This window comes from Elaeis guineensis, chromosome 11 (genome assembly GCF_000442705.2).
Source record: "Elaeis guineensis isolate ETL-2024a chromosome 11, EG11, whole genome shotgun sequence".
Lineage (NCBI taxonomy): Eukaryota > Viridiplantae > Streptophyta > Magnoliopsida > Arecales > Arecaceae > Elaeis > Elaeis guineensis.
Window position 1 is genome coordinate 115477773 of NC_026003.2, and position 26144 is coordinate 115503916.

The 26144-nt window shown below is 39.6% G+C and overlaps 1 protein-coding gene and 2 pseudogenes across 1 annotated transcript; all 3 read right to left on the bottom strand.

The window, feature by feature from the left end:
- Window positions 1–2309: 2309 nt before the first annotated feature.
- LOC109505310 (uncharacterized) lies at window positions 2310–18732 on the bottom strand. The gene is made up of 2 exons (XM_073245384.1): window positions 17979–18732; window positions 2310–4229 (listed from the first exon to the last, which is right to left on the bottom strand). The coding sequence occupies exons 1-2, from the start codon at window positions 18624–18626 to the stop codon at window positions 2604–2606; spliced, it is 2274 nt and encodes a 757-aa protein (XP_073101485.1). The 5' UTR covers window positions 18627–18732; the 3' UTR covers window positions 2310–2603.
- Window positions 5232–8979, bottom strand: LOC114913839 (uncharacterized; annotated as a pseudogene).
- LOC140852441 (uncharacterized) lies at window positions 5232–11351 on the bottom strand (annotated as a pseudogene).
- Window positions 18733–26144: the final 7412 nt, after the last annotated feature.

A 26144-nucleotide genomic window follows, 5' to 3' on the forward strand; every position in this document is an offset into this window, starting at 1 on the left:
TTTTTAAAAAAAATTAATTATTAATTTTTTTTTATGAGGTATTTAGTATGGGATGATTCATGTAAGATAATATGGATGGAGATGATGAAATTATGATGATTACATTAACTAACATGCCCTCAAGGAAAAAACAGACATCATCTTTGTAGAATTTTTTTTTTCTCACCACAGTGATTAGAAAGAAAAAAATTTTATTAAATATTTTTTTTGAATAAATCGATGCAATGAGGTCTCTACGTCCATGACTGACTATCAAATCAAAACCGTCATCTGTAACTATGCGACCATCAAGCTATGCCCACAGAATCCTAGAAAGTTCATCTTGCTCGGATGAACCTTATTCATGAAGGAGCGAGGGATACTTAATAAGGGCTTATCAACCCAGCACCACTCTTTACCTTCTTGCTTGGCCTAGTCTTTTCTTTATAAACTTGTTATCCCTCCTCTTTTCCATCCTATAGTGGCACTTGCTTGATGAGTTAACCATTCTATTCTTTTTGAACAGGCCGATCCCTTTGTGATTGTATCTAACCCGTCTCCTTTCTTTTGCGCTAGTTGGTTTTCCTATCTCTTTTTTTATGAATATCCTTGTGAATGCCTTGCTATTGAAGGAGAGGCTCTATGTCTTTGAATCACCATTAATTTTTTTTTTTTGCTTCAATCTACGATCTCAACTCTCAAAATTTTATTGAGAAGTAATTTAAAGTGGTGATTTCATTTCTTCGATCCATTCACGATAATCTAAGCATTTCCTCTTCTTATGTTGTCCCAATTATTATTTTTTTTCATCTTAGATATATAAATTTTATTTTGGATATTATATAATCAATAATTTTAAATATATAAAATAAATTATTTATATAAACTCAAAAATTTTTAAAAACTACACTATGGCGGATCAAATATAAACCTTAGATCATTAGGATCAAACCATGATTTGGATCATGGTATTTTTTAGATTACCGTGATGATTTTAGTTGGGTCACCAAATGCCTTTTAGGGAAAAAAATGTCACGAAACGGATCAATTAAAAACTGCCCGTTGGACGGGGAGAGTATGAACAATGAAGCACCACCCAGTTCACTATGATTGCTAGAGCGCTGGTGAGCAAACTTTAAGAGATATCTTAAGAAAAGATTTTGTTCGCGCGAACCATCTTTGAATTATTTTTGAAATATCAACACCAGATTTAGTTAGAGGAGTCAGTGTAATAGTCATTGCGTACACAGCTCCTGAGACGAAGTACAAAATTTGCTGCCCAAAGAATCATGACATGCAAAGGAACGGGTTACGAGGGTTCGGCAGATGCGAGAAATCGGGAAGCTTGTTTGAGTGGGTGGGAGCTGGTCGGTCCATAAAGTCAGCAATGACAAGACCCACCACACCCCACAAACCGCACCCCACCGCCCCCACCACCCCCCGCCTTTTTTTTGTGTGTGTACAATGGGCGACAAGGATAAGGCATTGTTTTATTCTCTCTCTCTCTCTCTGTTATTGTTGCAAAACATCAAAACATCTCCTTTATTTTTTGATAAAATTTGCAAAACATCTATTAGCAAAAATTATCGGCACCGACATCATGGGCATCTTTATGTTTGTCTAATTTCAAGCATCACTCGAAAAGGTTCAACCAATTTATGGCTTTTCCATGGCCTCCTTTGAGACTGACACCGTACAAACGATAAAGATAGTTACAACTGGAACAATAAAAACTTTAAAAAATTGAGAATTCTTGTAACTAAATCCCATTTCTTCTTTCATATTGCCGTTTAAAAGAATCCTTGTAACTTTTATCGGGAAACACTTGGAAAATTTATCACAAGCCAAAACCGGACAATATTTCAAGCCTGTACGAGTCTGAGAACCAGTTTGACTGCCGTAACGAGGTTCTCATAATGTAAAAATGGACGGGGACAAGCACTTAACCAAACTATTGCAACTTTTTCTTGCATCCGAACCACGTAAACTTCCCGTCAGCATGAAAGATTTCGGTAGATAATAGTGTAAATCACCAAATTTACGGGACCAGTTGGATCAGTAGAGCAACAAGATCGAACAACTGCTGGACCTTTTGTAAGTCGCTTTCATGCAAACACGAGTAATAAACAAAACAAAAGCTGCAGGTCAAGGAAATCCAAGGCAGTTCACACATAGATATAGGAAAAATCTGAAAACAATCTAAAATATGCTCGAGGTAGCCACTTTGTTTCTTACCCATGCTTTCATTAAAGCAAGGCAGCCCAAAAAAGTCATATCTCACATTAAAGTCATTCACCAATTTTTCAGCAAGGTTATGATTCTCCGTAAGATAACCAACCGAGAAATAAGTTTCTGCTCATACAGTTTGATAAAATTCTCCAAAATCATCAGGTCCATACATACCCTGAACAGGACTCATTAACCAATTATACAATCCCATAATTGATTTGATAAAGCTTCCTAATATCAGCCAATAATTACCCATAGAAACCTAATAAAGCACAAAAGATTGACCAGATGGACAAATTTGATGGACCCAAACATCCTTAGCAGTTCACTTGGAAGTTGTATCCACCCTATTGCCAGGTTCTCCATTTTCAGCATTCGACTCCTGAAGTCTGATATCAAAGTCCAGGCAGAACAGCACTATCACCAGGGGTCGCTCCATATGCCGGAAGAGGACCTACATCTTCTGTGGTTGGGAAAACAGCACCCTCTTCCATAGTAGCAGCTGCCGAAACCATAAGTGACTGACTAGGTTGCTTTTCTTTAAACTCAGAAATGGCAGTTTGCCCTTCAGCATTCATGATTACAGCTTCCTGAGCCTCACCTGCCGGGATTTCATGGGCCGGATGTTCCAAACTTTCCTCAGCCTGAGACACCAGACCTGAACGTTCAGCTTCTAAAGCTTGGTTAGCATGGTTACCCTGTTGAGGACCACAACCTTCCACCGGGGGACCTTGAAGCTCATGAGCCTCCTGCTGGAGCATCTCATGACTCCCAAGGCCATAAAACAACGGTTCTGGAGCTTGAGGAGGATAGGCCGTTGGTTGATTTGGAGGAATATAGACACTGATGGGCCCATAAACAGTATCTTGACCTTGGAACCGCTTGATCCGGGAAAGATGTTTTTTCCCCGACAAGTGGGACTCAAAAACAGCTAAAGTGTCGCACATTACATTGCACATAGTACACACCCTGGGCCGCTCCTTGAGATGCTCAGGAGGTTTTCTGCGCACAGGTTCAAAGCTCCTCAACTGCTTCCCACCTCGAGCAAACCTCATCATCTTTCGCTTTGGACCACGCCTCCTGTCATACCTATCATGGCCACCCATCCGTGGCCTCCTTGCGGGCCCCTCCATGTGCAGTGCTTCAGAATGTGACGCATAAGAAAGTGCTGCCAAACTTCCTGCTTCTGCTTCCATTGCAGGCTCGGACTGTCCGTCAACATTTTGGCTTTGCATCTCAAATTCTAATTTATGCTCCATTGTCATAGTTGCAACTGGCAAGTTTTCCGATGAAGCAGAGGCTTTATTTGCTTCGATAACATGGTCAGAAAAGTCTGCAGTTGTCATGCTTTCTGATACAGCAAAGGCTTTGTTCATTTCACCAGCCTGATTAGACAAGACAGCGGATGGAATGTTATTTGATGCAGTAGAAGCTTTTTTCACTTCACCCACTCGATCAGAGGCTTTGTTCGGTTCAACCACTTGGGCAGCCTTGTTTTCTTCAGCCTTTTGGAGGGCTATCTCAGGCTTCACAACAACATTTGCTTGTAATTCAGCCATGAGTTTCTGCTGCGCTTGTATCTCTTGAATTCTCTGCACAGTTTTCTTATGTCGCTTGCCATTCTTGTGTTGCTCCAGAATTTCCAAGCTGTTGCAGTCCACCCTACAAATATCGCACCATGCAATAGGGAGGAGAGGATGCTTTGGTAGCATGCGTGCTGGCGCTGCAGCCGGTGCTGATGCCTGTGATGGTGCCTGCTTTATGTCTGGTACTGATGTTGGTTCGATGCCTGGTGCAGGTGCAGCACTAGGTTGTTGTGAGTCAGGAGCAAACTGGTGGAACCTCCTGCTGCCAGTCCTACCCAGCTGACCCCGTCCTCGTCCTCTACCACGAAAAGAAGCAGCTGCTCCAGCATCTTGCCTTGAAGGGTGGTGGCCAAAATCACCTCTGCCACCACCCCCTCCTCTTAAAGACCCACCACCCCTTCTACCACCACCCCTGTACGGAGATCTACCACCACGCTGCATCGAGGCTCCAAGATTTTTCAAAATTTTAGACAACAGACAGATAGATTATTAAATAAAAAAAGAACTGCAACAAGAACTGGTCAAAAGGGGACTTCATAATGGCTTCTCTCCAACTAACAAACACCTTAAGCTACAGGCATCAACAAGCAGGTCTGGGAATCAACCATGAGAGAATTTAAATATGTTCGAAAGGCACCAAAAAGCGTAGTTTGAAGAGCGATCGCATCATGGTACATACTGCCCCAAATTGACAAACGGTGGGCCAGTGCAGGGGCATAGTGCAGCACAAACTGTGCCAGTATATGAGTGATGCACCACCATACCACGGTATTTAAAACCCCATAACGTGGTACTTCCAACAAGCAATCAACCTAGTTTTTTCTAGAACTCTGATCCGGAATCAGAACCAGTACAATATGCATATTAAACTTTTTTCCACAGTACAAACATCAAACCAAGCCAAAAATGGAATTTCACCTGGGGAGAGATGTTCAAAAGAATCAAAACCATTATTTAATACCTAGGTTGTTACAAGACTGGTATTCCGACTCAATACCCAGAATGGGAAATAAGTATGAGAATGGGAGCAAAAACCATGATATGTTCAAAGTATGAATCAGAGTAGGCATGAACCCGAAGTGTCAGTCACATGCAATAAAGCACATCAAGTATTAGCATCTTGTTTAGAATATGACAAGTATGTCTGGCTGCAATAGCAATGGCTGCCCTTTCAGAACTCTTAACCCACTATTTTGTGCAGCGAAATTACCTGTTATAAGAAAACTAAATCTAAGGTAATAGAAAAACATGAATATAAAAAAAGGTGCAGAAATGGGTGAATACATAAGCACCATACTGGACAAAGGATCAGCATTTCTACAAAGGCCATGTTCTTTAACAATTTAAGAAGGAATCAGCAAAAACAAATAAGAAAATAGGAAAGGGTGGAAACTGGAAACCATTAAGATAGTTCACCAAGGATTCCTTAGGACAAGGCAGTTTCTTCTATCAACTAAGTATTTTATTATATGATCATATACAGAAAGGTATATTTACATATAATAATACCTGAAACAGGTATTTCATCTTTGAAGCAAATATAACTAAGCCAATTCATTTAATAATAAAAACAGAAAAACATACAGATGAGTAACGAAGAAGTCTTAATGGAATCCCTTTGAGATCAGTCTTCATTTTAGTATTCAACTGAATTTTTCATCTTCCTTTGAACATAGCAAGAAATTTTTCATTTAAGCTTTTAAGCAAGGTTCGCTGTACCGGTATCGGACGGCGTGCTGGTGCCGGACCGGTACGGTATGATGCCGGTACCGTACCGTACCGACACATGGTATGCCTAAACGTACCGGTCTGATATTGGTACACAATATTTTTTTCGATTTTCAAATTTTTTTTTTTTGATCTTTGAAGTTAATAATTGATAAATACAACATCAATATGGCATTATATTGCATATTATTAACATATTTGGGTTCAATTTGGAGTTAAGTTACGGTACAAGGACTCTTGATCCAAAATTTCAAACATATATTTATTTACATTATATTTCAACTATATCATCTTAAAACTAAAGAAAAAATATATAAAATACGCATTAAAATGTATCTAAATATTTAAGTACAAAGCGCAATAATTGATATACGAACTGTTGGTGCAGAATTCCGCCGAAGCCGGAGTTGAGATGACCGCGGCCACCGCCGAGACCTGCAAGGGAAGTCTAAACCAGAGTTGGAGGTGCTTCGGCAAGATCCTCCGACGCTCAAGTCAGTACTCTGCTTCAACAGAAATGGAGTGCTCGAGTGAGAATTTTAGCAGAATTTCGAGATAGAGTTTAGAGCTTAGAGAAGAATGTATCTGGGGGTCCCTTTTTATAGACGAAAAGCGTAACTGATTGACAGCGACGTCTGTAACCGCCTGGTAGTGGGCTGTTCAGAGCCACGTGAAGTTTGTTACGGAGAATAGTGGTGTCAGAGATCGTTCAGGGCCACGTGGAGTTTGTTACGGAGAGTGGAGTGGTGTCTGTTGTCGCGACTTGCCAGAGAGTGGTAGAGCCCGGAGAGTGGAGTGGTGTCCGTTGTCGGAACTTGCCAGAGAGTGGTGGAGCCACGCGGAATCCGTTGCAGAAAGTGGAGTGGGGTAGTGGCCATTGTCGTGACTTGCCAGAGAGTTCGGATTTGTCAGCTGGAGCTCGGTTGGAATATCTGATGGAGCGAAATGGCTCTCTATCCCGTCGATCTAGGAAAAGTTCGGATGTTTCCGAGGCTGCTGACGAGTCTACTATTGTGGGATGCCTCGAAATTCTGTTGGTGCTGATGCTACAGGCGGGAGTCATCTGCTGTAGAAGCTCGGATGGAGACTTTCTGTTGGTGAAGTCCGGTAGGAATCCGATTGCTAGAGAAGTCCGTCTGGGATTATTCGTCGGAGAAGTCCGATTTCATGAAGAATCTGGTGGAGGGTCGGCCAGCGGTGGACTTCGGATGGCGTTGGGGAGGTTCGTCCGCTGGAAGAGTCTGGGGATCCTGTAGAAGTCTGGATGGCATTGCGGAAGTCCGGCTGATGCTATTAAAGGCTGATGGCTGGGGAGGTTTGGCAGACACCGAAGGCGATTGGCCGTTGTAGAAATCCAGCTGCCGGAGTCCGTCCATCGTAGAAGCTTGTCCGATATCCATCCGCTATGGAAGTTCGGATGGAGTCTGATTCTTGTAGAAGGCTGAAAGGAGACCGCTTATTGTAGAAGCTCGGTCGAAGATTGGTTGTCGTGGGAGCTCGGAGTAGCGATCTAACCGGTGGACCCTGTCCCATTATAGAAGCTCGTCTAAGATCCGACTACGAAAAAGCTCGACTGAAGTCTACCTGTAATAGAGGTTCGGAAGAAATTTGTTTACAGTAGAGGCTCGAATGAAATTTGCTTACAGTAGATATCCGGAGTAGACCGCCCGTTGTAGGAGTTCGGAGTAGACCGCTCTTAGTAGAAGTTCGGCTCTCGCAGGAGCTCGGTTGGAATCCTGAAGGCAGTCGACCGCCGTAGAAACTTGGATGGAGTCTGATTACTGTAGAAATCTCGTTGTCGGAGAAGCTCGGATATTGACGAAGTCCGGAAGAAGTTCGGAGAATAGTTGATCACTGTAGAAGGTCGGCTGATAGTGAGGCCCAGAGAGCCTTTGGAGCGACCCGGTAGATGGATGGAGAAGCTCATTGTCGGAGAAGTCCGAACGGTATATGGAAACTCAGACGGTCGATGGGGTTCAGAGAGACGCCACACAAGGTCGGAAGCCGGAAAAGTCTTGGAAAGGTCGGTCCTTTACAAACTTCGGCTGGGGATATTTTATACCCAACACGAACATTAAGATGTACTCTGCATTTAATTTCTTGTCGAGTGTCTGTGACGCTCGTAGATGTCTGGATCATCAACATAGTCTGAAGGGATATCAGTCTAACCCTCTAGTCAAGCTGCACCGTACTCTCGAATATTCATCATCCCATAAGGCATCATCTCTAGATTGTAAGACATCTCAGACTTCTCGCTAAAATTCTGACTCTGAGAAGTATCCTCAAGATGATGGTACGGTTGTGGAGGAGCCCATCCAAATATGTCAGTAGCAAAATCTGATCCGTAAAATGCTCCAGGCTGCATAGGGTAGTAACCACTAGAAGATGATGTCTCAGATGCACCATATGCATATGGATCATAAGGTGGCTGTGGATAATAGGATCCATAATGCGAGGATGATCCAGATACATCCATGGACCCTACTCCACGTGCAAGATCGTCCGCAGCTGCATCATGTGCTGGACGATCTCTAGGAGCCCGTCGTCTATATGAAATCGACTCTCCACAATCTCTACCGACTCGTCCACCATGATCCCTATCCTGTGTGACATGCGTAAACTGAGACTCACCGGTGAATCGAATATCATCCTGTGGCTGTGTCTCATAAACGGTGGTCTTCTGTCCTCCAGTTCCTCCCTGATCATCAGATCCATGGCTACTACTACCAGTATCATCATCACTCTCCCTGGTGTCCGTATCTGAACCAGATAGCTCTTGTACTCTCGAAAGTGGTGCACGTACAACTATCTTTTCCTTTCCCCCCTTGTGCCCCTCTGTGACTAAGTTTCCTGTGATTGGGAGGATGGATGCCTGCTTGCTGGCTGCCGGGAGGATCGTCTATACATCTCTCGCTCGAATCTCTGGGAAGATGTATCGGATAGCGAGTTATGTGATGAATGAGTCCCTTGTGTCCCCTCAGACTGTGGCTGATCAGCTGGGACCCTGTGGAATATTTTTTTCTGTCCATTGCCCTGGATCCACCCTGATCTCCCTCGCCACCACACTGACTGGTCGTGGAGGGGATCCTGGCTCATCAAGCTCTGGCTCCTGCTGCTGACCTGCAAGCCATCCGATGATCGGATCGTCATCCTCGTCGGCATAATCATCCAGCGTCGGATCAGTGTACTTCAACTGAACTTCCTCCTGAATACATTTTAGCTTCAACCTCAGATTGTAGTGAACATATACAAGATCGTCGAGGTATTTTTGTGTCAGACGATTTCTCTGTTTGTTGTGGATAAGGGCGAAAGTGGATCAATTACGCTCACAGCCACTGGCAAAGACCGTCTGAGAAAGAATACGGACAGCCATATGTCTCAAATTTTCTGCTAACGTTCCAAAATAAATCCACCATTCAGCTACAAAAGCAAAATTACATATCAAATTTGATGATATTATTAAGCAAAATTACATATCAATCTATATTGCTCATTATTGATATATAATTTATCTGGATTCATCTACTTTTTGCTTACGACAACTGATGGAACTCAGAAACTGTCTGATCCCTCTCTAAACTGTTTCGTCTGAAATAAAATATATTTATTATTTATAAATATATCAGATCGAATTCAATTGAATAATTACATCTGTTTTAAACTAGTATATCTCTTGCAGACACAACGACGCGATTTCTGGATCAGACACTATCTTATATATGACATTGCGAAGAGCAGCAAGAAGCTCGCTATCCATATCTATCCTCAGAATAGTATACTGAAATCTCGGATTCAAGTAATAACCTGCAGATAAATTTCAAGACTGATTAAGCATAATTTTATTTTCATACTTCGAAAAAATATTTTAAACATTCTTGAATCCAAACTTACCAGCTAGATGTAAATCTCTGCTCATCTGATTGTGCCAACGGCGCTCAATAATGTTAATGAATTCTTGAGCATACTTGGGATCATTCTCACTGATTTGTTTCTTTGCCCTCTCCATCATGTAATATAGAAAGCCCATCTGGAGGTATCTCTCGCTGTCCATGACGCGAAGCACCTCATATAAAGGCTTGATAGCCTTCACTACCTTCTCAGTCCGCTACCAAAATGACTGACTCGTCACCAAATTCTTCACATGACTTCCATCAGTATCGGCCCTCGCATATCTGCTCTCTTACCACTCGACACTGACAAACATCTGACGTAGGACTGTTTTCTTCTGAAGAAGACTATCAAGTGCTATGTAATTAGTAGCAAACCATGTGATATCCGAGTGTAAGATCTCTCCCTCAGTATACGCCCGCATCAATGAAAGAACCCATGTGTGGTTGTAGATGAATCTAGTAATGGTCTGGGCAATCTCCACTACCTGCTGCACTCTGCGAATCTTTCCGATATCCATCAATATAAGATCAATGCAATATGCAGCACATGGAGTCCAGTATATCTGCGGTCGCTGCTCCATCAGCAACTCTCCGGCAGCCTTATATTGTGATCCGTTATCGGTGATGACCTGCACGACATACTGCTCACCCACTGAATCAATCACCTCCTCCATCAGACCAAAGATATATGTGGCATCGTGCATCTTATCTGAAGCATCAATTGATTTGTGAAAAAATATTTTTCAATCACAGTATGTCAAAAAATTAATGATGCTCCATCTAGTAGGACCTGTCCAACCATCACACATCACTGTCAGACCGTATGTAGGCTATTTATTTTTGTAAAAAGCAATCCATCTCTGCAGATCCTCTTTGTTGCTATCAAGAAGCTGACCATAGATGTCTTTAGGTCCTGGAGGATCTACACCCTGACCGACAGCCTCTATGGCTGAAATAGCAGATCAGTAGTAAGGATTGGCTGCTACATTTGCTGGAATATGGCTGAAATAAAACCATGATCCAATAGCTCGCCATATATCCTTCTTCTTATCTTTTTCAGCATACTGTCAATTCTCTGCTGCTTTGAATCCTTGCTGGGCAAAGCATGTGGATCCAAATCCTGAATGCTGGTTCCTGCTGGAATATCTCTGGAGGATCTCCTCCTACTGCCAAAAGCTCCCAACAAAGAAGACATACTGCGTCTGCTCCCTCTACCACCACTCTCTAACTGAGATAGTCCTCCTTAACTCGAATTCTCCCCTACCAGTCGCTGATCCAGATTTTGATTCATAGCATGATGGTCCGAATCGCTCTCTATACCGGACCATCTCCTCTTGCTGGTACTGATCCGCCAAGCTCGCCAGAATGGCAGCTTCAATCTGTGCCTCCTCCTCATCTGGAGTAGAAGCCTCCTCTGACTCTCTAGAGTGATAAGAAGGTGGCTCTGCAGCTCGACGGTCTACTTCGATCTTTTTCTGCTTTGTCTTTTCCTTCGCTGCTTTCGAATCAGCAAAGTATTTTTTCATCAATTGTCGGACCTCTTGCGGATATTTCCGACACATGGACACATCAGAATAACCACCAGCCAGATGCTGCTTCAATCTAGTCACCCCTCCTCCCTTGAACTCTGTGTTGCACCATTTGCATCTCCAATGATGCCGAGCCGAGAGCATCTCGCCATGATCCCAACCGATGTCACACTCTGAATCTTTCTTCTTACTCATTTCTACAGGTATAACAAAATACTAATTATTTCGAATTAACTATAACATAACACTAATTCAATATATTTTTTATTTGATAACATTTTTTATTATTTAAATATTTACAAAAAGAATTTCAAAAAAATCTCAAGTTAGATTCAAATATTTCAATTGTTTTGAATCATTCTAAACATTATTCTCAATTTCAAAACTAACACTGATTTTTTAATTTTAAAATTTTTTAATAATTTTTATATAAATAAATATATACTATAAAATAGCTGATTAATTAAAGTGAACGAACGTCATGCTCTAAATTTTTTTCTTATAAATATATGCAAGTATAACAAAACACGATAGTTTAATGATAATTAAAATAATTATATATAATTTTAAAATAATTTTAATAATTATTTTAAAACTTATAAATTCAAAATAAATATGTTATATGCTTCAAATAATATTTTTAAATTAACTAAAATATAACACTATTTTTATATATTTTTTATTTTATAATTAAAATTTTTTATTTAAATAATTAAAAAAATAATTTTTTAATTTCAAATATTTGAAAAAAAATTTTGAAATTAGATTTAAGTAGCTTGAATCATTCTAAACATAATTCCCAAACTCTAATTTTTTTCCTAAAATTTAATTTTTTTTAAATTTTTAAATAAATAAATATTTAAAAATATTTAAAAAATATATAATTAACGAAAATTAATAATTTTGGTGTCATCGTGTAAATCTTCCAAAGATCTATTACATATAATTAAATCATACCAAAATCACAATATTTTGGCATGATTTTCTCTTATTTTCATTCTTTCTCATTCTTATCCTATTTTTAACAACAAAAATAAATTAAAAAAAATATTTACTAAAAAAATAACATATTATCTTACCTCCGGCCAAAGATCAGCCTCTCCTCGAACCACTCCTACAATTTGACGGAATTTGTTCCTTTTTTTCTAATTTTTCGGAGGTCTCAACGAAATCGTTGAGACCTTCATATGCTTCGGGAGTTCTCTGAGACTTCTCAGAGAACTCTAACACCTCTCAATCATTTAAAAGCTCTCCGATCCCACCCCTCCCCCCTCCCCACTTTTTGCATGTGGGGATATCGGCACGGTTCGGTTCACGCCGAACCGGTACCGAACCGATCCATACCGTCCGATTTTGGGCGGTATGGACATGAATCGGACCGAACCGAGCGGTTCGGTGCGGTTCGGAGAGTCTTTCGAAAAAAAAATCCGAACCGGATCGGTAATGTACCGGTCCGACTCGGTAGGCCTCATACCGGACGGTTCGGCTCGATACGGTGAACTCTGTTTTTAAGAATAAGCACATGAAAAATTATCAGCATGACAAGCTGAAGCCAAAAACTGCAAATGACAAGCTAAAACCAAAAACTGCAACTGACAACATACAAAACTTCTATAGTCCTCTAAAGAAATCTAAAAAGATCCATAGTATTCACCTCATCATAAATCCGGTCTTGAAAATTCCACAATATACACTATGTTATAAATCATTGTGTGTGCACCTCATCAAGTTATAATTTACCAGTATGTGTGGTACAATATTGTAGTATACATAGTTACATACAATATTATAAACTTGACCATGTGATACAGGGCCTACCAGTCTCGGGTTCAAATGCAAGTCTAGCAATAACCCATAGAAAATCATAATGCTACAGCATGTAGCAATACTTCTGGGCATATTCCAGTCAAGCTTGACTGAAGAAACTGATCTTGCAACGATAGGATGACAATAACTCCATTCCTTCCAGGATCAATTTCCATTAATCTTACAACAATATAAGTTAAATGGACTTAACCTGAAGCTAAAAATTACAGGGAGGGAAACCTTTATTCAAGGGTCAACAGACAAATTAAAACTATAAGGTTTTAAACTGCTTTTTTTTTTTCAATTAATTGATATTATGCTTTCTGACTCTAAATCCTTTTAGTGTTCAAAAGAAGTTCATGGACTGAAGGAGCAGCAGAAAAAAGCCAACAACTTGACTTTTTGATGTCATCAAATCCACAGGCGTGCCAACCATAAAGAGCAATAATTTTTGTATTTGATAATTTTCATAGTTACACAGAATAGTGGAACACAGAAAACATAAACAACAAAAAACATCTCTAAAATTTTATTTATTATCTGGTAGTTCCCAAATGGATGAGGACAAGGTTAAAGAACCTGGTTTTGGTTTCAGCCATCTTCATGGAGTTTTAGTTGCAATTTCAGAGATTTCAAAATTTCACTCCAAGTTTCAAAGTTCCATCAAAAAAATTACAAAAAAGTCCAAAACTTTTAAAAAATGAAGAAAAATAAAAGAGATCAAGAAAAGTTAGTATATAATACTTTTAGAGTATGCATGAGAAGGATGCTTCCAAAGACTGAGCTTATATTTTGTCAAAAACAGATTTGGAGAAAAATTGGGCCCGCACTGATCAAATTCCATGGTGCGTACTAGAAATGAGTGAAGACTGAAGACTATAGTCACAGCTTGTAACTTAACTACACCATTGCTAAAGCACGGCATGAATGGTCAAAATTTCTTTACATATTCCCAATATAAATCCAGAACACAATTGCCATTGTATAAGAGAGAGAAAAAAAAAGAAATGAGTGCAGAGGTCCTTCAAGATATACCGGAACAGAGTCATATATTACCATGGATAACCAGGGATTAAAATATCTCTCATTACAAAATGTGTTTTACACCATGTATTAGCTGTTTGCTCTTCCAATCTTCTATTTTTCCTGCACCTCTATTAATATGCATGTTGCAATCTTATTATACATATGATAATGATGAAATCCTTATTTTCCCTTTTCCTCTAATCTTGCAGCAATTTATGCATGCAACTCTTGGAGCAAAACCATCGCAAAGTGTGTCAAGAAAACCCATGGTAGAATGCATATTCCCTTTAGAGAAAATGAATAGGAACCAAACACCATTTTAATCCTATCCATGGTCATCAACAACTTTCAGGATGGAAACCTAGGGCCACCGAAATCAAAGAGCTACAATATAAAACATTTGAAGAAGGAAAATTTCCATACCTATTCTTCACGAAGGAACTTCAGTCAGGAAGCGAATCCAACGAGCCAAGGGGAAACACTGAGCAAGTAAAGCGAGATGGAAGCACCAAATCAACTTTCCTTTTGTAAGAAGTAACAGGATTTAGAAATTTCAATGCTAAAGAGGCATTTCTTGTTATCTAATCTTCAAGGATGTGTCTGACATGATCTGAAAAGAAAGAGGTACAATAATCAATTTGTCAAAGCCAATGTCAACCCACAAAGTGGAAGTTTGATTGCTGGCATCAAAGGCCAAATGAGGATCAAGTGGGCTCTGGTATGAAGAAGGGACGTAAGGAGAAGATTCTCACAATATTTGTTTTTCTAGTATCATGAGAATCTGCTACATCCATTACCCACAATTGGTAAACAACCTAATAGTGGGTATTCTCACCGGCCATCCTCATTTACTGCCTATCATCTACACAGAGCTGATATTAACAGCATAGCACCGCTACAGGCCAGCAACCAAACAGCCCTTCAACAACTCTCAAAATATGAGTCAGCTAGTAGACCTGACACCTGCATTTCTGCTTAAATGAATTTGCAGATGTCATGTTCACTTATCAATCATAGCTGAACCAATTTGACCAATTCACTCCAATGGTGGCATGCTACAGGAACACACAAGCCTAACATCAGAAAATCAATTTTTCCAAACTCAAATAAATCTCATATTAGGTCCTAGGATACAAACAAAAAAATGTAGGAGGATATGGTTCTCCACTCATCATGAAAAACTTGCATGAATGAAATTCCGATTCATGATTGCTACTGCTCTCATCAATTAAAATCAGATAAGGCCAATCTTGAACAGAATATATCTCCACTAAAACATATATTACTGAAACTCGAGTGTCAGCTAAACTTGGAAAGCTTGGTGGTATTATATTTTTCCTTCAAAATTACTGTGATCTGCCTTATAGGTATTTTTTGTAATATCTTTAACTATCATTACATGCCTTTAAAATGATGCAACTTGCATTAAAAATAATGCAAGATGCATCACTTTACTGATAGTTCCCCAAATACCAGTTGAATTAAAAGATGAAATCTAAAAAATCACAAAATAAAGAAATGCAAGATTCAACGATAATTGGATGATCGAGCACATTTACGCCTGCAATCAAGCTAGGTCTGGACCGGGTCATGCAATCAAGCTACGTCTGCACCGGCTCATGCATGACCCAGACAAAACCCAGTTTACTTTTGGATCATGATGCTAACCTTTACCCAGCTCAATAGCTAACCAGTCACATTGGGTCCATGTAAAAGCTTTTTTGACCCTTTGGATCATTCGTGCAAGATCAAGTCATGCATCAGCCGAACCCAACCCAACCCATCTGGTCTTGTTTGCCTCTCATTTAGGTTTGGTCCAATGCAAGATTTCAAAAAAAAAAGGTACACAGTTCATTTAGTGTGCAGAAGAAAACTAATAATGGCATGAATAGAAAATGGATTAATTTAAAAGAATGGTAGTGGTGCAGAATGCTAAAACTAATATCATTGATAAAGATGTGGTTCAATCATAGTTAAGCCTTCAAGCTATAAATAAACGAATGCCAAAAACATAGCACCACACTGTTTGACACAAAAGAACTGCACTAGTAATCTTTCATATAATCTGTTGCGTAGAAAAAAGGAAGAATTCACAAAATCAAGAATACAAAAGGAAAATCAGAAGCAAGACAAGCAACAATTTACCTCACCTTTATCTTTATGCACGGGAATTGGGTGAAATCAACTAGTGAAAGTCTTCAACATTATCCAAGAAACAAAGCATCTGCAGAAGCAGACCCAGGTCTAGAGAGAAATAGACAGACAGAGAGAGAGAGAGAAAGAGAGAGAGAGAGAGAGAGAGAGAGAGGAGATGATCTTCTCAAATCAATTAAAAAACAAAGAAGAGATAATCTTTCTAAAGACAATCATCTAAGATAAGTTCTTCAGGAACTTGAAAAGGAAGGGTGGGATTCGAGGAAAGGCAACAAAGGGGAGTCGAGATATTTGAATACTGAACCAAGAACAGTTTTATGATTTGAACATAATGATTAAAAATAGGGTGTACCACATTGTGAAATGACATCAAAAAATGATAGAATTAAATCAGTATTAGCATCTTTTATGATATAAATAAGGGTGTTTGGATGCCTATCCATGCTATATAATTATACCAAGCTGACTGCCTGTTAGCTTAGGGAATTACTGAGAGGAGCCAGAATGGGAGAATCAAGAAACAAGGGAAAGCCTGAGATCCCATAATTCCTTGAATTTGGGGTTTGGCAATTGTGCCCACACTCAGCTATTCGTGCTAGGCAAATTTTTCCACCAATATCTAAAGCAGGAGCCTGCTGTCTAGGGATAGCATGCTAGGGCATCCAAACACCCTATAAATGCCAAGATGCTCTAGCTGAACATAAACAAAAAAATTGAGGTACGCATTAGTAAATTATAAAGGCCAGCAAAAAAGTTGTAAATGGTCCTTAAAAGGCAGTGAAATGCCCAAGTAACCAGGCAAGGCATGCCCAAGGATTTAAGTATATCGTGTGTTCATGCCAGTTTGCTGACCCGTGTGGTAATGGTAACATGCTATGCGATGAAATACCATGTCATGTGAGTCATGCACTAGTGAGCCCATTCACCAAAAAACAAAAGGAATAAGAGAAGAGGAAATATAAAGGGTAGCACTGCATACTACTTCAAGTCAACTGGAACAGACCAACATGCAATATTTGGGGATATAGATGGCCACATCAATGGCTGTATCATGCATGTAATCCATATCCAGCTGATATGATGCATATTTTAAAGCAAGGAACAGTACATTATGGTACCTTTATTTGTTGGGTAATAAGTGCAAGATAATCATTATTAAACAAAAGCTTCAGAAATAGCACAAACTGTTCGCATTTTTTTTACTATCACATCACTCGTAGAAACATTGAGATAAATAATACAACAGCCTTCAAGCAATCCTTATGGAATTATGTGTAATGAACCTATCAAGATCAATTCATCATCCTTAAGCTACAAGAAACCCAAGAACAAGAGCATAGTAAACATACTTATAGAATTATAGTCATTAGAATATTTACGGCAAAGACGTATAGAAGGTCCAGGCACACTAGGTTAAGGAATGTGGCCAGCAGCAAGCACATGTAGAACCTTCAATGGAATCAGTCATCAAACATTAAGGTAATCAAAGTAATAAATTACTGGTGCCTTACTCCCCAAAAGCGGTGGAATCAATAACAGAGATTGGTTCGGTGGATTAAAAATACACCATTTTTTCCACAATGAAATTACTGTCTAAACATGTAACTTTGATAAACCACCATCTCCAAGCAAAGAGATGCTTTCAGAACTCGCACATCACATCATTCATATAAGTATGAAATTTAAGGTCAACCAACGAAACTTTCCTATGCATGGTAATTTGCATGTATTCAAACCAAATTCATTTAAGGAGATACATTATTCAAAAACTGTTTATCAGAAAGAACCTCTATCCGATTATATACTGCTCGAATATTAAATAAAAAACCTTCCTAAAGCATAAATACAGACAAAGCAAGACAAATTATATGAGTAAATAATTTAAAAAGTGAGAGAGAAGATTATAGCTTCTTTTTTTTTGTGGTGGAATTTTCTTTTGGGGAACAAAAAAATCGAGGGAAAAAGAAAAAACCTTAATCCGATCAGAACTTAAAAGGCCCAAAAAAAATCCTAATGGAGCAATTGGGGAAAGTGTGTCAAATAGCGCATACCCCTGGCCTAATCGCGACCGCCCATTGCTGCGTCGGGTGGTGGTGCGGGTGATGGGGCCGGTGGTGGGGGTGTTGAGGATGATGGGGCGGCGCCGGCGGCGGCCCCCCGGGCCCCATCATCCCCCCGTTCTTCCCATGCCATGGCCTCTCCTGCATCCCCACCATCGCTCGCTCGGCCGCGTCCATGGTCCCCGCGAACTGCGTCAGCTGGGAGAGTGCCGCCGCCGCCGGGGGGTTCAACCTCCCCAACGTCGACGACGAACCCGATCCCTGCTGCTCCAGAGGCAGCGGCGGGTATGCATGCCCGCCGGCCGCCGTGGCGGATGCCGGATGGTGATATGGTTGTGACGGGTGGATTTGGGAGGGGTCATGCGGCGCGGCGGCGGCGGTGGAGGGGGCAGGGACGGGATCGGGATGGGCAGCGGGCGGGGGAGGCTGGTACGAGGAGTAGTCGTGGGGGTAGTAGTGGTGGTGGGGGTGGTGGTAGGCGTTTGGGTCGTAGTGGGGGTGGTGGTAAGAGGCGTAATAGGCCTCGTAAGCCTGGGCCTGGCCGGGTTCGTAGGGCTGGGTGGTGGCCTGGTGGTCTTGGGGCTGATACTGCTGGTGGTACTGCTGCTGCTGAGCTTCGGTGAGGGCGGAGTAGTCCATAGTCGGAATAAGACGGACGGGAGAGCGAGAGGAAAGAGGGGAATAGTTTTGGGGATTCCTTTCGGGGGGCTTTGTATTAATTTGGCTTTTTGGTCGGCCTAATTTCTCTCTTCTCGTGGGATTAGCTTTGGACGGGACATCAGAAATGCCCCGGTGATGGACATTATCTGGGCCACTTGCATGTTGGGATTCTGTGCGGATCAGGTTTCTTATGACCGTTCGGATTCGTGATCTAACAATATGATAACAGGAGGCTGCCACGTGACTTTCATGGTCTCATGAAATCTTCCGTGCGACCCCGTGGTACATGTTTCTAGACTTTGGGTAATACGTATGTGTTTGTTAGCTAGTATGATGTGCTGCTTATTCCCTAATAACAAACACATGGAACTGCATCTACTCTAATATATATATATATATATATATATATATATATATATATATATATATATATATATATATATATATGTATGTATGTATGTATGTATGTATGTATGTATGTATGTTTAATGATCGAGAGCTACAGGGCCATACAACGGAGGAGGGCGTAAACATCGTGGAAGTTGCCAGCATGGCAAAGGACAGAAAGAAAGATGTTGTAGATGGGGATGGTCTAGGGGCATGAGAAGCGGGAGAAGCAATTGATGACGGCCGTAGACATTGCTGACAGCGACAAGCGAGTCCGACGAAAGAAGAAGGAAGAGAGCTTACATGTCGGTGGGAAAAGACAAGAAGTAGGATCAAAGGCGGGTGCAGGTGAAGGGGAGGAGGGCGCCAAATTCAACGGTGGAGGGATGATAGGAGTGGCGGGAGCAAGCCTAGGAGAAGAAGCGAGGGGTGGGGAGGGGGGTGGCGGTGCGAATGATGTGGAGGACAAGATTTGGGGTGGGAAGGGGGGAGACAGAGGTGGTTCAAGGTGCACTCCAGGTAGAAATCGCATCGGACGAGATCGATGATGTGGTGGATTTCGACGAAGTAGGTGTCCTTAACCGTCTGGTGGCGGCAAGACGGCAGTGGAGAGGGGTCGGAGGAGAAGGCAGGAGGATGGGCACCGACGGAAGGAGACGAGCAGATCAGAGAGTGAGTGGAGCATTTGGTTGGTTAGTAGGAATGAAGTGAAGTGGAGGCTACTAGCACTGGGCACATCATTCCAAGTCATATACGAAATCTACAATTAATCCCAGCTTTATTTGACATAGAGTTATTAACATTCCTGGTCCATTCCTATTTCATGAAATAATTGCATATATTTCAATGATTTATAAAAGTTTAAACAAATTACAAATCAAATGGACCTTTTTTATTTTTAGTTTAAAATGGAGGCTCCATATCAATAGAGCCTCCATTTGACATGTATATCTATTTTGGTCTCCTCTTTGATGCAGATGCTGATGGCATGGTGGAAAGCCTAGATGAGGTCTCGATCTTGGACATCTCGAGGGAGAAGAGCTCAGAGCCGGAGACAGTGGTAAAAGAGGCAATGGCGGTCTTGCTGGTGCTGGGTTGACCGATGAGGAGGTTGGACTGCTGGCGACCATGCCTTTAGAGATGGTGCAAACCTCCAAAGCGGAGTTGAGGTTCAGGCCATGGATATGCGAGTTGGCACTGATATGCTTGATCCGGATGAGGTCCCAACTCTCTAGGAGTATCTTGAGCTCTACCATGACAATGGAAACAGAGAAGAGTGAGTGAGCTCCAGAGACGAAGAGCAAAGCAGAAGAAAAGCCTAGGTGAGGGTTTCGATCTTGGACATCTTAAGGGAGAAAAGCTTAGAACTGGAGATAGTGGCGAAGGGGATCTCCTGCCTAAGGAAATTGATGAGGCCCATGGCAATGGCAATCTTATTGATGTCAGGCTGGCCAGCAAGGAGAATGGTGCGGCTAATTATCTTGCCCTCATAGATGAGTTGGAGGATGAGACCAGCAACCTTATGGGCGGACTGCTGGTTGACCATACTCTACGAGATAGCACGGGCCTCCAAAGTGAAGTCGAGGCCCAAGTCATGAATGTGCAAGTGGACACCGATGTGCTTGATCCAGATGAGATCCCGGCTCTTCGAGAGCTTCTAGAACTCCACCATGGCAACAGAAAAAAAGATTGGGAAGCGAAGAGCGAAGAAGAGAAGAATAGATGCTAATACGGAAAGAGGACGAGGATTTTAGAAGGAGTCATGTGGCAAGAGGCTCATGAAGAATCCCAAATTTAGAAAAAAATAAAATAGTTTATAAATGGCTTATGATCCGTAAAGTGCATGAAATATATATATATATTTTTTTTAATTATTTTTAAAATATATATATATATATATTAATTATTTTTAAAATATATATAGAATATATATTAATAAATTAATAAAATAAAATATTTTTTCAAGAAAAAAATTGCATCATGTGTATGGCACGGGATTATAAGCCAATGTGAGATGAATTCGTCTGCAAAGGGATTCCAAGGTACTTTGTGCTGTAGGTATATAAAAGTTCTATGGCCTTGGTCATATACTGATCCTTCTTCTCATATTTTATTCTTGGTCCTCCTTAGAGTAGTGCCGATCTCAAGCTTGGATATATATCGATGTCATATTTTGTAATTATCTTTATAGAACCTTTCGAGTCATTTCCTATATTATTAGGATTAAGGATAATAAATTGGACTTCATGGGCGAAATAGTTGCCCATGGTGGCTCATGGTGGGTGGAATAATTGCCCATGATACATAATCATGGGTCTAGTAATTATCCATAATTTAGGTCTACTTAAACAATAATTATACCCCTAAAATCCAAGTAATGGCTCACACGGGGAACCCTTGGGTAGATCTTTCTTAAAAAAATACAAAAATTCTCTTTTGTTACCTCTCTCTTTTCACTGTTCTAGGACTCTGGCTAATTTAAGTATTGGAATGTCTCACACCAAAAAATCTTCAGCAAATGAACTTTTGGTTGTAGGTTCCCTTCAATCTTCAAGCTCGTGTCATCACTAATTCAAAGCTCGGATAGTTACCGACCATCGGAATAAGCGGCAACACTATGTAATGTCATTTCCTAATGCCTTTAATGGCTAGAAAAAATCATGGCTCCCTGGTTCGGCAACACTGAAAAAATATTTTTTGACTCGAACATATATGGATGTTTTTTTAAGTTAACTTCAATGATAGTGTGTCAAATAAAGATGAATAAGATGAAGCAAAGTTTATTATTAGAAGTGTGAGTTGTGCGGCAATAGATGCAGAAGAAGTTAAATTATTTGATATTATACTTTGAATAGTAGAATCGCGTGCTGCATTGAAAGATATATCGTATGCAACTAAAATTTTAAATCCTTCTCCCTTGTATTGTTTTGCAAGGAGATTTTTTTGACAATCATCAAATAGCTTTCTCAATCAACAACTTTAAACACCAATATTCACCATATCGAGGTAGAATTGTTGGAGAATAGGAGCAACTCTTCATCTTTACATGATTAAATATATATGCAAAGAAGCTAACAGTGTAACTGATCGAATGACATCATAAGTTGCTAATTACACAAGATGTAACCTATATTCTTTTAAAGTTGCTGGATATTCTGATGGCCATGGATATATATAAATATATATATATATATATATATTCTAAATTAGTTTAATAAATCCAAACTATCAAGAAAAAAGTATATAGCTTGCATAAAAAGTTGTCATACTTCATTTTGATCAAGTAGGCCCATAAAAAGTTGTCATACTTCATTGGCTTTTAGTTTTCCTTACTGCAAGGGCTACATCATCACCCACTCTATAATTACTATTCAGATGCTCAGCTTTTCACTGTTTATTTTCAATTATGTAATTTGCTCTATAATACCTATATATATATATATATTCTAAATTAGTTTAATAAATCCAAACTATCAAGAAAAAAGTATACAGCTTGCATAAAAAGTTGTCATACTTCATTTTGATCAAGTAGGCCCATAAAAAGTTGTCATACTTCATTGGCTTTTAGTTTTCCTTACTGCAAGGGCTACATCATCACCCACTCTATAATTACTATTCAGATGCTCAGTTTTTCACTGTTTATTTTCAATTATGTAACTTGCTCTATAATACCTAAGTTTGTACTGTATGTATTCCTTCCTTCATGTATACTATATAAACAATGTCGATATAATCTCAATGTATAGCCAATGGCTCTTTTTTATCAAAAAAAAAGGTCAGATTTTGCAAAAGTTTTCATGTCACTTTCCCTCGTCGTGGCACTCTTAGCCTATAACCCAAGTTACTGTAGAGTTAATAGAGGTATACCGTAAACAGACTGCATAGAAGCATAAAAATATATTTTGGTTCGTGATGTCTTCTTCAGCTTCCATGATGGAAAATACTAGGGTTAGGATTTCCTCCTCTCTCGACAAAAAATCAATGGAGAATATGGGCAAATCACCAGATTGTAAAGGCAAGGTATCGATCGATTAGAAGGAGGCTGGTGATTTGTCGAGGGAGGGTGATGACTCTTCCCCATGCGATCAACTCCTCCTGTGATCAGAGGTCCATTAGGGTCGATGATAAGGCCCTGGAACTAGGTAGTGCAAGGGCAACATCAATTTCAATGAAAAACTTCAAAGGTAATTGAATTAGAAGTGGCTGTGCTTGAAAGTTTGTTTCAGAAGGTCATCTTCTTCGCTGAGGACATTCAAGGCTCCATGGATCGATGGAAGTTTGTACTGGTAGGTAAGATTTTAGGTCATGGTTTTCCTATTGATTTTGTAGAAAGAGAGATGCGAGCTAGATGGCAGGTAACTAGAGACTTTCATATCTCTGTGCTTGCTGAGGGCTTTTTTCTATTTGTTTGTTCTTTGATTGAAGAGCAAATGAGGATTTTGAATCAAGGATCTTGGTCCTCAGCAGGACAAATTTTGGCCCTAAAATCATGGAGATCAGGATTTAGGCCTGATTGTGATGTGATTACCAAAGCTAAAGTCTGGGTTTGTCAACCTGAACTACCATTAGAGTTGTGGGATTCTGAAAAAATTTGTAAGATTGTTGCTCAGGCAGGTAAACCTCTATTTTTAGATCAATGGACAGTAACCTCTTCTAGGATGGGATATGCTAGGGTGGTGTGCTTATGGACCTAACAAAACCGATATGTCTAGAAGTGAGGGACAGAGTGAAGGATGCTTTACTATGGCAATAATTTATTTATGAAGATCTTCCTGATATTTGTTATGCTTGCGGAAAGATAGATGCCACTTTGAAATCCTGTGAATGCTTTGATTCGGTTGGAGCTTATGACCATTTGATTTTTGGACCCTGGATCAGAGCAACCAGGTGCCTATGGTACCAAATCTTAACCTCCAAAGTTCTAAGACTACTACTAATCACAAGGAAGGATGGTCAATACCAAACAAAGCTACTAAGAGATCCCCTCCAAAGGATTGAGGGTTGGTGCAATCTGATGCTTCTGTTATATCTTCTAAATATACTCTATTGATGAGTATTCACTTTGAGGAGTTGGTTACACATCAGCCTATGGAAGATGTGTAGCCTATAGTGTTTGCGGCTTAGAATTAATGGGATACTGATAATAAGGATAAAAGGAAATATTTCTAGTCTAAGGTTAAGTCTTCACCTTCATCTCCAGGTACAACTTCTCCATCTAAAGCTAAAATTTTGGTTAAAAATGTGGAGTCAAATGTTGAAATTGTGGAGTCATCAGTTTCTATATCACATCAAAAGTTTAAGATGATTAAAATATGAAAATCGATGGTACCACAATCTACATCTATCAAACCTGACATTCATTCTGATACTCAAATATCTTCTGTGCAGGATATTGAATTGAAGAAATAAGATCATCAATCAGTGGTAAAATAGCTTCAGCTGACACTTCATCCACATCAAGAAGCACCTCAACAAAAATAAGATAATATGTCTTTGCCTGTCATAGATTTCTCAGATGAGGGAGTTAAGATAATAGATGGATCACTTGCTAACATTTCTTCCAAATGAAAATATTAATGTGGAATTGTAAGGGGGCTGCAAAGCCCTCTTTTGCCAATTATGCTAAGGCACTTTTATGTATTGAATATCTTGATATAGTTTATTTTCTTGGAACTCATTTAAGTAATGGTGCTTATCAAAGAATTAATATATTTTTAGGTCAAAGATGGAGTATTTATTTGATTCCTGCTGTTGGATTGTCTGGGGGTAGAGTCGTTGCTGGGCATAAGGGTATAGGTGACATATCTTTTACGCATGTCAATAAGCAGATGGCTTTAGGGGTTATTTCTACTCATAATGAATCTACTTAGATTCTAGGGATGGTGTATGCGAGTACTTCTTATATTGAGTGGCATAATCTTTGAGATCAAGTTCAATCTGTAGTGTCTATTGGTATTTCTTTCCTTCTAACTGAAGATTTTAATTGTATTTTAAATCCTGAAGATAAAAGAGGATGAAGATATTTTAGGGTTGTTCGAAAAATTAGGGAGTTTAGAGATTGTTTAAGACAAACCGGTCTTCTAGATTTAGCATATACTGGATCTAGATACACTTGATGCAATAATCATTTTGGTATGGCAAGAGTTTGGGAGAGAATAGATCGTGCTTTTGTTTTTTCTAATTCAATTAATTTGTTTTCTGACTCACTGGTCACACATTTAACTTATTTTGCTTCTGATCATTGCTCCATATCCATTTCAGTGTTTAATCATATGATTCGGGGTCTGGCTCTTTTTAAATTTGAAAAATTTTGGCTATCATATCATATGCTAAATGATATTATTCATAAAGCTTGACATGTTGATGATCATATTAATCCGACCCATTGTTTGTCTCAATTGTTGCAAAATGTACGTACTGCCGTTCAAAATTGGAAAAGAAGGTTGGATAATTTATTTAGGAAAGAGAAGCAATTAAATTGGCAGATTTATGAATTATAGAAGCAAGAAGCTAACTTGGGTGGTCTTACTCCTTATTTACATGAAAAAAGGTTAGGTTTGTTGGCTGATTATAATGATAATTTACATGGACAAAAACTAATATGGCATCAAAAATCTAGATAAACTTGATTACAAGAAGGTGATGCAAATACAAATTATTTTCATCTTTCTACAATATGCGCATATGAAAAAATAAGATTGTGAAAATTTTAGATGCTGCTAATAATTGTTTGACAAATCCTGAAGATATAAACCATCTGTTACTTGATCATTTTGAAAATTGTTGAAAGCAGGAGGATAGTATTCTACATTTAGATTATCCTTTATTATCATCTATTATGTCTTCTGATCAGAATAGGGAGTTGATTAGGGATGTTTTGGACAAAGAGATTGAAGATGCTATGATGAGTATTCATCCTAACAAAGCTGCAGGACCTGATAGATTTCCTACGTTCTTTTTTCAACACTTTTGGTCTTTAATTAAATCTGATGTTTTGACTGCTGTTCATTATGTTTGCTCCACTAGAATTTTCCTAGAGTCTTGGAATCAAACTTTTATTGTTCTTATACTAAAAAAATCTAATCCTCAGACACCTAACGATTATAGGCC

Bases quoted from the DNA above. Each gene is read 5' to 3' on its own strand.
- LOC109505310 (XM_073245384.1), bottom strand. From the start codon at position 18,626: ATGGACTACTCCGCCCTCACCGAAGCTCAGCAGCAGCAGTACCACCAG. The intron at 4,230-17,978 runs GTATGCGCTATT...GCCTCGATGCAG, and splicing joins CGGTCGCGATTAGGCCAGGG to CGTGGTGGTAGATCTCCGTA.